The sequence below is a fragment of the Protopterus annectens genome, chromosome 10.part0, assembly GCF_019279795.1.
Source record: "Protopterus annectens isolate FY-2018-M chromosome 10.part0, PAN1.0, whole genome shotgun sequence".
Taxonomy (NCBI): Eukaryota; Metazoa; Chordata; order Ceratodontiformes; family Protopteridae; genus Protopterus; species Protopterus annectens.
The window spans coordinates 1,070,382,484-1,070,398,000 of record NC_056744.1 but is presented as its reverse complement, the minus strand read 5'-3'; the positions used below and the strand labels follow the sequence as shown (position 1 = coordinate 1,070,398,000).

The 15,517-nt window shown below is 45.1% G+C and overlaps 1 protein-coding gene across 4 annotated transcripts in view; it reads left to right on the top strand.

The window, feature by feature from the left end:
• Positions 1–15,517, top strand: part of ANKRD13C (ankyrin repeat domain 13C) — a 714,089-nt gene that overhangs the window by 291,505 nt on the left and 407,067 nt on the right. For all 4 annotated transcript variants that reach the window (XM_044085814.1, XM_044085812.1, XM_044085813.1 and 1 more), the window contains exon 6: positions 14,714–14,780. In XM_044085814.1, the coding sequence (XP_043941749.1) occupies positions 14,714–14,780 (67 nt within the window). The remainder of the gene's footprint in view (positions 1–14,713; positions 14,781–15,517) is intronic.

The window sequence follows — 15,517 nt, the reverse complement described above, 5'->3', positions numbered from 1 at the left end:
CATGGCGTCCAATCCTGGACCTGTCTACTCTAAACACCTTTCTGGAGATTCCAAAATTCAAGGTGCTGACTCTTCACCAGTTACTTCCTATGCTAGGCGAAGATGCCTGTTTGGCAACTCTAGATTTAAGAGGCATACCTGCACATCCCAATCAGAGAATCTTGCAGAAGATACCTTCGCTTCAAAGCAGGCTACTTGGATTATCAGTTCTCTACAATGCCCTTTGGCTTGTCTACTGCGCCCAGGGTATTCACAAAGTGTCTAGCTCCAGTGATAGCATTTTGCAGACAAAGAAATATTCAAATATATCCATACCTGGACGATTGTCTAATTCAGGCAGAAAACCAGGGCATACTGTTTAAATCATCTGGCGTTTGTAAAAAGGGTTCTAACTTTTCTGAGGTACACCATAAATGAAAAGAAATCACAAGTGGTACCCCATCAACAGATTACATTTCTGGGTGCAAGCTTGAATACAACTGTCCAGATGGCTTTCCTCACACCAGAGAACCAAATTAATTTGGTAACTTACTTCAAACAAGTGGCCACAAAAACCCTGCTCTCTGCAAGACAAATACTGCAAGCCTTGGGGTTCATGGCCTCCTACATTCTTCTAATTCCATATGTAAGACTGCGTATGAGGAAACTACAGTGGTATCTAAAAAGTCTATGGAGTGAACATTGTCACAGCCTGGAAACGAGGATTCCTGTCATACCTTGCCTATGCCTGGAGTTCCTATGGTGGGCAGAGGCCTGCCACCAAAACAAGGGACTACCATTCACACTACCCCCTGCCGCCCAAACCCTAACTACAGATGCATCAGACTATGCATGGGGGGCTCATCTGGTAGGGAAGTGCATTCAGGGCAAATAGAACCTAAATCAAATGCACCTACATATATCAGTCAAGAAGAAATGTTAGCTGTACAGAATGCTCTGACAGCCTTCAAGGACTACATTCTTCCAGGACAACTAATGGTAAAGACAGACAACACCACGGTTGTGTGGTACATAAACAAGCAGGGGGGTACACATTCCTACCCCCTCTGCAGATTAGCCATGGCATTGTGGAACACAGCCTTGAGCTACCAAATGCACCTACAAGTTGAATTCCTGCCAGGAAAATTGAATACACTGGCAGACGGACTAAGCAGAAACCTCATGCACCCACATGAGTGGAAACTGGAACCATGGATTTTCAACATGTTGACAAGCAAATGGGGGAGCCCAGACATAGATCTATTTGCCTCCCCCAGAACTATCTGTTGGACAAGTTTTGCACAAGGACTCCCCACAAACAAGCCTGGAAAGTGGATGCTCTGTCCTTCAGCTGGAAAAACCTGTCAGTCTACGCCTTTCTCCCTCTGCCTCTGCTCTACAAAGTTCTGCTAAAAGTCAAATGGGACAAACCAAGGATGATTTTAATTGCTCCAGACTGGTTGCACCAACACTGGTACCTCCTCCTGCGCAGTTTGCTGCAAATATCTCCATGGCACCTGCCTCAGACCCCTTTCCTGCTGTCTCAGCAGGAGAACCAAATTTTGCACCCTCAGCTTCCAACATTGAACCTTGCAGCCTGGCTAATCACTTAAATTCATCCTTATCATCCCTCAGCAAACCTGTGATGGATGTCATCTTGGAAGCAAGGAGACCTAGTACTAGAAAATCTTATGTTGACAGATGGAAAAGATTCTGTGCCTGGAACCAGTCTTTAGGGATGAGCACAGCAGCGCCCAATTTACCTCAGATTTTACAATACTTAACTGAGATGCTTCACAAGGGCCTGTCTTTTTCCTCCATTAAAATCCACGCCTCCGCTATTTCAGCTCACTATAACACAGAACCGCCCCTCTTCTCTCATCTTCTGCTCAAGCAGTATCTCAGAGGGGGAAAAAAACTTGAGAGCACCCAGGAGAGCTCCTATCCCTGCCTGGGACCTTAACTTTGTTTTGGAGAAACTCACTCTACCTCCTTTCGAGCCAGCTGCTACTGCAGACTTAAAATTTCTTTCTTGGAAAACAGCCTTCCTTTTAGCAATCACTTCAGCTAGAGGGATATCTGAATTACAGGCCCTTATGGTAGTAGAGCCTTTCATCATCTTTCATGTGGACAGGATATCTCTCAGGACCGATCCATCCTTTATGCCCAAGGTGGTTTCCAGTGTGGCTCTTAATTAGTCCATTCATTTGTCATCCTTCTTTCCCAATCCACAGAACAAAGGGGAACAGATTCTGCATTTCTTGGATGTGCACAGACAGCTTAAATTCTACTTGGACAGGACTAAATCTTGAAGAAAATCTGAACAGTTACTGGTAGCATTTGCTGCAGGGGCAGAGGAGAAGGCCATTTCAAAACGAACCATTTCTAAATGGATAAGCCATTGCATTCATTTCTGCTATAAGCACCATGGAAATCCTATCCCCCAGGGGATCAGATCTCACTCCACCAGGGCTGCATCTACTTCTGCAGCCTTTCTCAGAGGTGTTCATACCAGGGATAATCCTAGAAGCTGCTACCTGGAGTTCTGTATATACTTTCACCAAGCGTTATTTACCAATTTTCTCTAAATCCAGAGCTGGCTTTGCCACTGCTGTCTTGCAGGGCCTTTTAGCTGGCCCTAATGCTGTATAAACTCCTCCTTCCAACCATAGCTTTGGGAATCTACCCAAATGTAATGACTGCAACAGTGAAACACAAAGAAACATAATACAGATGTCCTTCAAGAATGCAACTGCAGTCGTAACATATGGGTTGTCCTGCCTCAGGCAGCCCTCGGTCGGCCGGATTCCAAAGTCTGGGTCCGACGTCGGCTGATGTCGCATTTCTCTCCGACGTCAGAGCGGCAGGAGTATATAAGCATCAGCCGACGCCATCTTCTTCAGTCTTTCTTGCCGCGCGGTGTCCGAAGCAGAAGCAGTTCGCAAGTGCCGGTCGGTCAGCTCCTGTATTCTTCGATCCGAAGTCATCAAAAAAGCTAAGTACCCCGTTGGGGACCTTTTCTTGCCTCAGCCGATGTCAGAAATTACTGAAAAAGTTAATAATTGTTTGTCTTGTGGTAAACAAATACCTCATAAGGATTTCCATTCTTACTGCCTTCCTTGCCTTGGCCCAGACCACGACGTCTCGGCCTGTGCCGCCTGTGCTCGCTTCAATAAGCGCACTCTCAGGCGCCAGGCGGAGTTCGCTGAAGACTTTTTCGGCGAAAAATTTGATTACAAGATGCCGTCGGAATTACCGACATCACAGACTCCTAAAAAACGTAAAGACCGGGACCGACATCCTCGGCCCACGTCTTCACCGACACCACACCAAAACCTACCGCGAGTGCCCCGGTTCCCTCTGAGGCAGTTATTTCACCGCTCCGAACCGAAGACACAGCATTACCGATACCGGAGACCACACCGACGCCAGTTATTGATTTTCCTCCGGATACTGAAACAGAGGGAATGCCTGAGACCATTGCTGTGGATAAGGTCACTCCTGCACGTGGAGCTGCTAGGCCTCCCATGTCAATGTCTATCAAGGCCTACACACGTGCTAAGGCAGCCAGCAAGACCAAGCACCTTACTGCAAAAGCCTTACCTCAGCCTACTCCTGAAACGCAAATCATGACTATGGCAGCAGACTTAATCTCCATGATCAGAGGTTCCCAGGCCCATCCTGAGAGAGGATCCCAGCCTCCTCCTGATAAGAGGCCCAGGGTTGAGCCCACTGACCCCTCTCCCTTCAGATGAAGATTCTGAGGCCTCCGGCCACTCCGATAGCCAGGAAGAGCCTTTCCAGACCTACGAGGACTCAGATGCAGAGGACTCCATCCCCACGGCCTCCCCTCCTGAGGATATTTCTTTTGGGGAAGTTCTGCATTCCATGAGGGAACATTTTAAGTGGCAAGGCCAGGAATTTTCTGATTCCAGAAAGTGCCTTCGTACCTTCTTTAAAAAGCCCCAGCACAGGCCCTTAGCCATACCTCCTGTGCTTGATGTTTTGGATGATTTATACTCTGACTCCAGTGTTACCCCTGATACTCTCCCTCCTGCCAAGCCGGACAGATACTATAGAGTTCCTGAAACACATTCTCATTTCTTTAGGGCCCATGCTGTTGATTTAGAAACTATTTCACAGGGGCCGAAAGGGGTTTCAGCTACCACCTCCAAAAATCCTTTGCCTTCCAACAGGGAAGCTAGGTCATTAGCGAGATGGGGGAAGAAGGTTTACACCTCCACTACTTTAACTGAGAGCTCTCAATTGTCTCTTTCATATGTTTCAATATCAGGATTTCCTGTTAGATGATTTACAGAAAACTTTGGCCTCTCCTGATCCTTTAGATAGGAAGTCTTTGCAGGAGGTTGTACACAACTCTCAGCAAGTTAGCAATCACTTCCGTCAGTGTGGATATGATGCATTGGAAGCTTCATGTAGGGCAGCTATGACAGGGGTGGTCATTCGTAGACATGCATGGTTAAAAGAACAACCTCTACCAGATCATGTTAAGGCAAAACTTCTTGATGCACCCTTGGAAAAGAACAAGCTTTTTGGTGCTAATGCTAAAGATGTGTTAAAGACCATTGAGGAAAAAGCCAAGTCAGTTCAGACAGTCAAAGATTTCCTCCAGGTTCAGCCACCCAGATTCAGCAGGAATTGGCCTTCAAAAAACTGGTCCTTTCCTAATACTGAAAGATTTTAAAGGGGCAAAAGCAGGCGTGGCCGAGGAAGAGGACAATACAGGGATCCCTACAGGGGACGACAGTGGCAACCAGCAAACCAAAGAAGTGACACAGGGGCTTCTCCTGCCCCACAGGGACAATCCCAATGACTTTCCTCTACTTCCGCCTACCAAAGAGCAAACAGAAGCTCCCTTGGGTGGAAAATTATCTCTGTTTTCAAACAATTGGCACAGACTGACAACAGACAAATGGATTTTGGACATTATAGACCAAGGCTAAAGGTTCCACGTTCATACCTTACCAAGGAAACAAGGCATGCCAAACCTACCGGAAAACCAGAGGGCAGAGGCTTTCAAGCAAATTTCTCTGCTTGCTCAGATCAATGCAATAGAAAAAGTTCCACAACAAGAACAGGGCCAGGGGTTTTACTCAAGACTGTTCCTTGTTCCAAGAAAAGAAACACAATGGAGACCAATACTGGATTTGTCCACATTAAACACCTTTCTCATAGTACCAAAGTTCAAAATGCTGACCTTACAGCAACTCCTTCCCATGCTGGGCAAGGGGTCTTGGCTGATTACTCTGGACCTCAAGGAGGCATACCTGCATGTCCCTATCAGACACAGCTGCAGAAGATAACTCAGATTTCTTGCAGGGCCAGAGCATTATCAATTCTCAGCATTGCCATTTGGCTTATCTACTGCGCCCAGTGTGTTTACAAAATGCCTGGCTTCAGTAATTGCTCATTGCAGGCTCCAGGGAATCCAAATTTACCCGTACCTGGACGACTGCCTCATACAAGCGGATGAGATCTTGACAGAAAACTTGGATTATGTCATTCAATTGCTACAAGCTCTGGGATACACAGTCAACTTCCAAAAGTCAAGACTGCAGCCATCCCAGAAAATTACTTTCTTAGGAACCAATCTAGACACAACCTCTCAAATGGCTTACCTGACAGAAGACGAGCAAAAGAAGTTAACTCATTATTTCAAAGGTTTGGCAAAGCTCACCCAGATGACTGCAAGGAGATTCCTACAGGCCCTGGGTTACATGGCATCATGCATTGTACTGATTCCATTAGCAAGACTACACATGAGAAAGCTTCAATGGTACCTAAAAAGTTTATGGTCTCAACACAGCAACAACCTAGAGACAACCGTACCGCTCATTCCATGCCTACAAAAGGAATTTCTATGGTGGGCCTCTGTAAGCCAGGCAAACACAGGTATGTCATTCAAAAAAACACAAATAACACAAACAATGACCACAGACGCCTCAGACCTTGGATGGGGGGTGCACATGGAGGGCAGATGTATTCAAGGACAATGGTCTCCAAAGGAAACCCATCTGCATATCGACCAAAAAGAAATGCTGGCAGTCATGCATGCCATCGAGGCCTTTCGACAACAACTTCAGCAAGGCCACCTGCTAATACGGACAGACAACACCACCGTCATGTGGTACATAAACAAGCAGGGGGGCACCCATTCTTACCCCCTTTGCAGACTGACAATGAATCTTTGGGAAAAATCACTGAGCTTAAACATACAGTTGCAATCCCAGTTTGTTCCAGGCAAAGACAATGTGCTGGCGGACAGCCTAAGCAGGAATTTCCTAGACCCCCACGAGTAGAGGTTACATCCAGAAATCTTCATAAGGCTCACCTCGACATGGGGCAGGCCAGAAGTAGACCTATTTGCCTCCCACCTCAATCATCAGCTACAAAAGTTCTGTTCAAGGACATATCATCCACAAGCATGGAAAACAGATGCTCTCTCATTCAACTGGAACTTCCTAAAGATTTATGCATTCCCACCTCTGCCACTGATGACCACAGTACTACTAAAGATCAAAGCAGAGAAGCCAAAAGGGATCCTAATAGCTCCAGACTGGCCAAGACAACACTGGTGTCCACTACTACGGACCATATGCCACAACAAAAAATGGGCCCTTCCCCAATGGCCCCATCTTTTGACTCAAAACAACTTCAAGACAGTACATCCCAACATTCAGACACTCCAGCTAACAGCTTGGGAGATTCCATGAATAACCTCAATCTATCTCTCTCCAAGGAAGTTCAGCGGATATTAACAGAAGCCCGCAGACCATCCACCAGAAAGGTTTATTCAGCAAAATGGAAGAGATTCAGCATTTGGAATACCAGCAAGGGTCATGATGCATCATTATTGAGCATCCCACTCATCCTGGAATACTTGGCAGATATGCTACAGAATGGACTCTCATACTCTTCTATAAAAATACATGCTTCAGCCATATCAGCTAGATACAACACTGATCCACCTGTGTTCTCGCATCCTTTAAGGCAATTTCTTAGAGGAATCAAGAATTTCAAGCCACCAAGAAAGGCCCCAGTACCAGCTTGGGACCTCAACTTTGTCCTAGAAAAAACTGACTCTACCCCCCTTTGAGCCAGCAGCTTCTGTGGACTTACAATTCCTCTCATGGAAGACAGCTTTCCTGTTGGCAATTACCTCAGCAAGAAGGGTTTCGGAATTACAGGCCCTAATGGCAATACCACCGTTCATTACTTTTCATAGAGGCAGGGTCTCCTTACGAACCAACCCTAGTTTTCTGCCAAAAGTGGTATCTAGGGTTTCTTTAAATCAAGCAATTCACCTGCCTACCTTCTTTCCCAATCCTGAGAACAAAGGGGAAAGACTGTTGCATACCTTGGACATTCACAGACAACTTCGCTACTACCTGGACAGAACCAAGGCCAATAGGAAGTCTGATCAGCTTTTTGTAGCTTACGCCTCTGGAGTACAAGGAAAAGCAATTTCCAAACAGACTATCTCAAAATGGATTGGACATTGCATCAGATTATGTTATTCCTTCCATGGAAAGAGTGTACCAGCCAATATCAGACCACACTCTACCAGAGCTACAGCCACCTCTACAACATTCTTGAGGGGTGCCTACAAAAGACATTCTAGAAGCTGCTGCATGGAGCTCCGTGCATACATTCTCCAAACACTACAACCTTCCTTTATATTCCAGATCCAGAGCAGGCTTTGCTTCGGCAGTCCTGCAGGGATTGATAGCTACACCATCCTTTTCTTAGAGCTTTCCACCTCCCCCAGCTAAGCTATGGTACTCAACCCATATGTTATGACTGCAGTTGCATTCTTGAAGGACATAGTACAGTTTTGTACCTACCATAAATGTAGATGTCCGATAGATATGCAACTGCAGTCGGTTTTCCTCCCTCCTTCCCCTCTATTCCTTGGGTCCACTCCTCTCCCTGTTATCCTAGCTGGGGATATCTGTTATGGTGTATCTGTTTATTGCTTATTTATTTGTCTGGAAACCTGTTTTGTCTTCCAAATTGATTACAGCCTTCCTTGGAGGGCACCTGGCATCTGGGGCAAGAAACACTGAAGAAGATGGCGTCGGCTGATGCTTATATACTCCTGCCGCTCTGACGTCGGAGAGAAATGCGACATCAGCCGACGTCGGACCCAGACTTTGGAATCCGGCCGACTGAAGGGCTGCCTGAGGCAGGACAACCCATATGTGATGACTGCAGTTGCATATCTATCGGACATCTACATTTATGGTAGGTACAAAACTGTACTTTGTGTACACTTACCATAAATGTAGATGTTCGAGTGTGTTCACTGTCCTGGTTACCCTCCCTCCAGCCCCCTAGTTTTTTTCTGGCTTTGCTTCTACTTTCCTGTACTATGCTTTAAAAGCCTTTTTGGTGTATTTGCTTTTGGTTGGAGGTATACTTTTGTGTTTTTGTGTTTATTTGCTCCCCATTAGGGGGGCACCTGACATCTGGGGCAAGAAAAACTGATGTAATGGCATCAGCAGCATGTTTTATACCCCTGACAACCTGACGTCCTGGAAGAAGGGACAGCAACCGACGCAGGACCCAAGACTTTGTTAATCAGGCTGACTGAGGGCACCCTGCCAGCAGATTACCCAAATCTAATGACTGCAACAGTGAATACACTCAACATCTACATTTATGGTAAGTGTACACAACTATACTTTCCTTCCATCTCTTTGGAACTGAAGAGCAAGGCCCCAAAACTTGTAAAACAGCCTTGGGCACTGATGGTCACTACCCCCTCAGTACCAATGGTTTCTGCACTAATCTTGACAATCTCTGCACCGACCTTTGCAGTATCGACAGACAATTTCATCAGTGTCTATTACCTCCCACTCAGCCCCGACTTCTCCATCTGCTCCACAGTATATAGTGCTGAAGCACGAAGCATTTGTACCTCCCAGAACAAGATACTTCCCTTTTATAGACCCCTTTTTCAGCCATCTCCCCAGTCCGTTTGTGGATAGGACTGAGTATCCCTCGGGTATGTCGGTCCGACAACCAGAAGTCTTTCCGAGATATAGACGTGATGAGATTAGTGGATCAGCTTTTGATGGCCAGGGGTCATCCCGCACCAGTTCAGACCTCCCTTCCTCTCGGAGTTGTCTCCCAGGGCTCCTACTTATCTTCCTCATCCAACCTCCCTTTTAGGTTCAGAGCCCAGCACTTTGATTACTCCGGTTCCAGCTGCTGTGGTGCTGACAGAAGCTTCTTTTTTGGTACCTAAATCGGCACTGATGTTTTTGGCTCCCTCGTGAGCCGATAGACTTATGGGGGGCCATAGTTTGGCTGTCAGTCCAGAGGGCTCCAGTACAGTACCAATTGTAAATACAAGGCTGTCCTTTATCGGAACCTTGGCAGTTTTGAACTTTTCCCCGGCTGCTGTTTTGGAGGGCGGTCCTCCGGAGTGGGGTAGTGACCTCATTTCCGAGGTTGTCTTTCTCAGTTCCGGGCTCCTATCCCTCTTTGCATGGGCCTACCTTCTAGATCATGGAGATAGCTTTAGCCTCAGTGGGCTCTCAGCTGACCCCTTCTACTTTGGAGTGCCACATATTTGTACCTTCTCGACTGCAGCTGTCACCATCTCTCACTTCGGTACCACTGCCACCTTAACTGCAAGATATCCCTGTTCAGGGCCTCTCTTCTTCAGAGTCTTTCATAGAGATTCCCACTCATGGAACCACTCCCTAAGAAGACTTGCAAGAGGAAGCATGTAGATTCTCCTGAGGAATCTGTCACAGAAGATATGGACTATGATGAAGGGGGAGGGTCACACCCCCCGATTAACTCCCTGAAGATGTCTCATTTGGAGACATCCTGGAAATCTTAAAACAGAGGGGTGACTGGAAGTCCACAAAACCATCCTCATAGGAATCCATGTTCTTGCAGGCTTTCGGTGCTCGCCCATCTACTTTCTGGGTAACCCCCACCTGCTGCCAACCTTATTAAGTTTATTACACAGTGGGCATGGAAGGCTCATGATTTCATAGAGCGGATTCCCTGGAGCCCAGACAAAATTATATCAGCTTCAGAAGACGCAGCCACATTGGGGAAAGGGTTTAGCAGTAGATGCCATGGTGGTGCCAGTAGCTGCCAAAAAGGAACTTGCCAAGGAGAGTTCCACAATCCACCCTTCTAACCAAGAATCTCGGACAATAGACAGGCTTGGGAAGCAGGTCTTTGCATCATCGACCTTTGCCCTTAGGTCTTTGAATTTCGTGGCACACTTTACTAGACTAAAGGGATCTGATAAAGGAGCTATTGGATACCCTCGCTGGAGCGGTGTCTGACGAGGTGCAGCATAAAGTTGCCTCTCAGCTTGCCACCCTGGAGTCTATATCAAGCTTGTCCATATGGCTCATCGCTCATGCTGCCAAAGGAACGACTAGGGCAGCAGGTTCACGAGTTGCCATGATGCACTTGGGTGACACTGCTGACCCTTTTAAATCTTCCTTCGTCAGTGCTCCTCTTGATGGATCTTCCTTGTTTGACCCCAAAGTCAGAGACATACTAGCCATGTGTTAAAAAGATGGAAGGACCCTTTCTGCCATGGACATTTGTTTCTTTACTGCTTAGCGATCCTACTGTAGGAATCAGAGGAGTGGAAAAATGCGTTTCAAAAAGTCTCAAGGGCCTTTTCAACATATATGTGGCGAATACTCCCCTCGGGGTAGAGGGGGGGGGAGTTCAAGTGGAAGACTGGGATCCAATTTTAGATCTCAGCCTTCTGATCAATTTCGTTCAGCAAACAAAATTCCGGATGGTCACTGTTCAGTCTGTCCTTCCCTTTCTAGAGGAGAACGATTGGATGTGCTCTGTAGATCTTTAGGACACATTATCACATAAAGATGGACAAACGCTCCAGAATGTTCCTCCACTTCGTCTGGGAGCTAGTCATTTCCAATTCAGAGTGCTGCCCTTCAGTCTCCGCACAGCCCCCAGGATGTTCACCAAATGCATGTCAGCATTAACAGCTCACACGAGACTACGCGGATTCAGAGTGTTTCCATACCTAGACAACTGCCTCTTCACTGCCCCAAACAGGCGTCTTCAAACCACAGACTTCATATTGAATCTTTTCCAGTCTTTGGGAGTTATGAATCAACAGAGAATTCACAGTTGACTGAAACACAAGCCCTAGAATTTATAGGAGCACATCTTAGTATGGTTTCTTGAGTAGCTTCTCTCTCTGTCTCTACACAGACAAAAATTTAGGTCACATGTACAACTAATCATTTCCAAAAACAAGGTTCCTGCTTTTCTCATTTTGCAAGCTCTGGGATCTTTGGCAGCCACCATAACTTTAGTGCCCCTCACAAGGCATCACATGAGGCTGCTTCAGTGGCCGTTAGTGGAGGAATGGTGATACTGATACAGTCTGTCTTATCCAGTCTTGATAACAAAGTGCTGGAAGAAGGATCTATCCTGGTGGATGAATTCAGAGGAAAATCTATGGGGCCACACCTTCGCTCCTTCTTCGCCTACCGCCGTAGTGACCACAGATGCTTCCCGGATCAGGTGGGGGGCATTCTCTGGGAGGAACAGTTTAAGGCACTTGGTTCCTGCAAGAGGCCAATTTGCACATCAGTGTTGTAGAATTGAGGGTGGTGCTTCTAGCATTGCAAGCTGTTCAGTCTGCCCTTCCTTTGGGAACACTTGCAGTCAAATCAGACAACATGTCAGTAATCTGGTACATCAACAAGCACGGTGGAACCAGATCCTACCCCCTGTGTCAGGAGCTGTCCGGATATGACAATGGGCTATCGCTTCCAGCCAGTTTCTTACAGCAAAATATAGCCTGTGAAGCTCCAACTAGATAGCAGGCAAACTGAGCAGATGCATCCTCCTGCCTCACGAATAGTCTCTCAATCCCAAGTTGGCAATAAAATTTTTTTGTCGCTGGTGCCAGCCTTGCTGTGATATTTTGCCTCCCCAATAAACAACAAATGCAGCAGCTACTTTGCCCTAATTCCAGGGGGAATCCCCGAGAGATGCACTCCTCCACGATTGGCCCCCAGGACAACTTTATGCCTTTCCCCCAATTCCTCTCATTCCCCTATTCTTGAAGAAAGCCGAACGATTGTGAAGCAAAGTGATCCTCATTGCACACTATTGGCCCCATCAAGTCTGGTTTCCCTTCCTTTGGCCTCACCTGATTTGCCATCCTTGGATTCTGGACCCAGTTCCAGACCTGCTGTCTCACCCACAGGGATTAGTGCCTCCCAACCTTTACAATCTCAAGCTGACAGCTTGGTATCTCCAATTCCATTAATTGCCAGGAAGAGCAAATTACCTTCCCTAGTACAAAAAAAATCCTTCTGGCTTCTCATAAACCGTCCACCAGGAAACTATCTTGGCAAACAGAAGAGATTCTCAATCTGGGTCCATATGAATAATTTAGATCCCTTTTCAGCCCCGGTTGACAAGGTCTTGGAATGCTTCCCTTTTTGAACTAGGAGCTTCTGCTTCCACCATCAAAGTCTAGTTAGCAGCTGTTTCCAGATTTCCACAATGGATTTGATGATCATACCTTTATTACTATAATTTCTTAAAGGCTCTACGTCTAATGCCACCATTCAAGGATTCTACAGCTCCATGGGATTTGACCTTAGTATTACAATCCTTAGTCCTTCAGCCCTTTGAGCCAGCAGCTACTTTGGATCTCAAGTTCCTATCGTGGAAACATTTTTCTGTTGGCCATTACTTCTGCCAGGAGAGTTTCTGAATTGCGGGCCTTGTGTGTGAAACACCCTATGTGATTTTTCATAAGGATAGAGTGTCATTAAGAACCAGTCCTTTTCTACCTAAAGTGGTCTTAGAATCTAATATTAACCAGACTATAGCTTTACCAGTCTTCTTTCCAAAATTTTCAAGTAAAGATCAATACTGCTTGCCATTTGCTAGATGTTCACATCTAGAAAATCGGATCAGTTATTTGTATCCTTTTCAGGTTCAACTTTGGGTAAACCAGTCTCGGAAGGTTACCTTATCAAAATGGCTTGGGGATTGTTACCTTCATTTACAATCATAACAGCCTCAAGTTGCCCGGACCTGTTAGTGCTTTCCACCAGGTCAGTATCCACTTCAGCTGTTTTCCACTCCAAGGGCTTCCATGGAAGAAATACGTGCAGCTTCAATGTGGGCCACTCCACATACCTTTATCACTCATTACAAATTAGATATGGCCTCCAGGGGAAGAGCATCTTTTTACTCTATTGTGCTCAGGAATGTCCTTCCTTAGGGCCACCCAGGACCTAAAGTAGCTGGGGACTATGTCCCATTCATCAAGAATGAATGAAGATTGACATCATCGGGTAAAGAAGTTATGTCCTTACCAATAACGTTCCATCTGTGTTGTCGATCTTCATTCATTCTTGGCATCCCCACACTCCTGCCTCCTCCTAAGGACTTCTGGAGGTTTGGACGTTTGTTTTGGAAGTATTTTCGGTTTCACCTTGGACAGGGCTTCTGTTATCCTTCTGTACTTGGCTGCAAACTCGATCTAAGGTAATGGAGAGGGGAGCTTTATGGGTAGAGTCTTAGCTCGAGAGTTTTTTGGCTGGTATGAGCTGTATAACAGCAAAGCTTGGTTATGAGAGGTTGGAACAGAGTCACATTCATCAGGAATAAGTGAAGATCAACAACACAGGTATATATGGTAAGAACATAACTTCATTTTTCCTTAGTTAAGTCATTTGCTCTACCAGTATTTCTGATGGTGTACTTTGTAGGGAATTTTTAAAATCTGCTAAGTTATTGCACTCCCAAGATGCTTTAATACATTTTTTTGTCCCCTTGGACCTCATTTTTACTGGCCTGTCCCCTAGTAACAAATGTCGCCATTGGGTCTGCTAGTTCCTCCCCAGCCTCTCGGACCTGCTGTGTTTTTGCTTGGGGCATTAATGAATCCTGAGGGTGTTGGGTGGGTTGGTGGTGCTTATCTTTGCTTCCATCAAGGGTTTGTTTTTTAATTACTTACCCACTCCCTACCCCCACCCCAAGCTTGTTGATTATGTGCAAAGCAGCCCCCCTCTTTGGACCACTCCTCCTGTTAGAGTGTACCAAGTGCCCTGTAATCTCTGGTCGGCTGAGCTATAGTCCGGTATTTATCTGTCTGAGCTACCAGAGAGGCCAAATACTTTGCATTTTGAACAGAATTGCAGCAATCTGAAAATTTCTTAATACTGCTTCAGCATTTGTTAATTTGCCTCTTCATACTCTTTTCCTCAGGTGTCTTCTGTAGTGCAGAAATCCCTATCACAAATTGCATTATCTGACGCTCCACAATTTGTTTTCCAGCGGCACAGGAGATTTATTTAATAGTGATGTGGAGAAAAATGTTGCTTCCTTTTTTCATTTAGGTAGGCAGTGATACATGTTTAGATTTTTACTCGTTAGATGTTTTATGTTTTGAAACAGCATGGTAATACTACATTCCTAAATTGACTTCACCTGAGGAAAGCATGCAGTTCATTGTATTCCACTGACCACCACCATGATTGGCATGGGGGTATGTAGTCTAACTATTTCTTTGCACATGTAGTGATTTTCTTTTAGAGTAAATTTGAAGTATGTGATTTTATGTCCACTGAAATTTTTCACTGTTCATGATTCTCATTTTCTTTTATGTCAATGCATTTAGCTTTGTTTTTATGCAGATGAATTAACTGTCCTCTCTTTTTTAATGCAGTGCCTTTACTTTCTCGTATCCTGCCTTCTGATGCATGTAAAATTTACAAGCAAGGGATTAACATCAGGTAATAAGCTGTAATAGTTTATAAAAAGATGAGTATTAGACATGAAGTGCGAGTTTTGTTGGCACTTTTTAATGAAATGTGTGTAATGAGCATTTTGAGATGTTTGATACAAAAATGTAAATTGTCTTGTACTGTATGTATATTGATATTAAAGGAGTAGGATTTCCAGAATTCTGAAAGCATTAATAGCAAGCAAAGCCAATTCTACTAATGATTCTTCCTGATTGAGTCAAATACTAGTGTGTTTGTTGCTCTGTATGGGTAAGCAGAGTAGACCGCTAGTTATAAAAAATTAGTTTATTCATTAGCATCTCTGCGGTTTGATTTAAGTTTTAAATAAATGAGAATGCATTTTTTAATAAGAAAACACTTGATTGTTTTAATTGTGTGAGTGCAATATCCAGAATTATTTGTGATGACCAAGAGTACTTGGAATAACATCTGTACCCAAAGTTGTATAATATGAAAGGAATAATGAACTGTTAACAAGGTATGTTACAGTATAGGAGATTATGACCAGATCTTCTATTTATAACCAGCTTGTTATATGTTCGAGAAATGGGCATCAAGAAATTTTCCAAAGCTCAACAGGTGCTCTTGGCATCCATTGCAAGAACACACGGGCATAGTTATAAATGTAGACATCCAATCCTGCTTCTGTGCTGCAGTAGTGAAGAAAAAACAGCATAGAAGTGCTATGCATTTTACAGCTTTTAAAGCTGTAGCACACAGCTGCA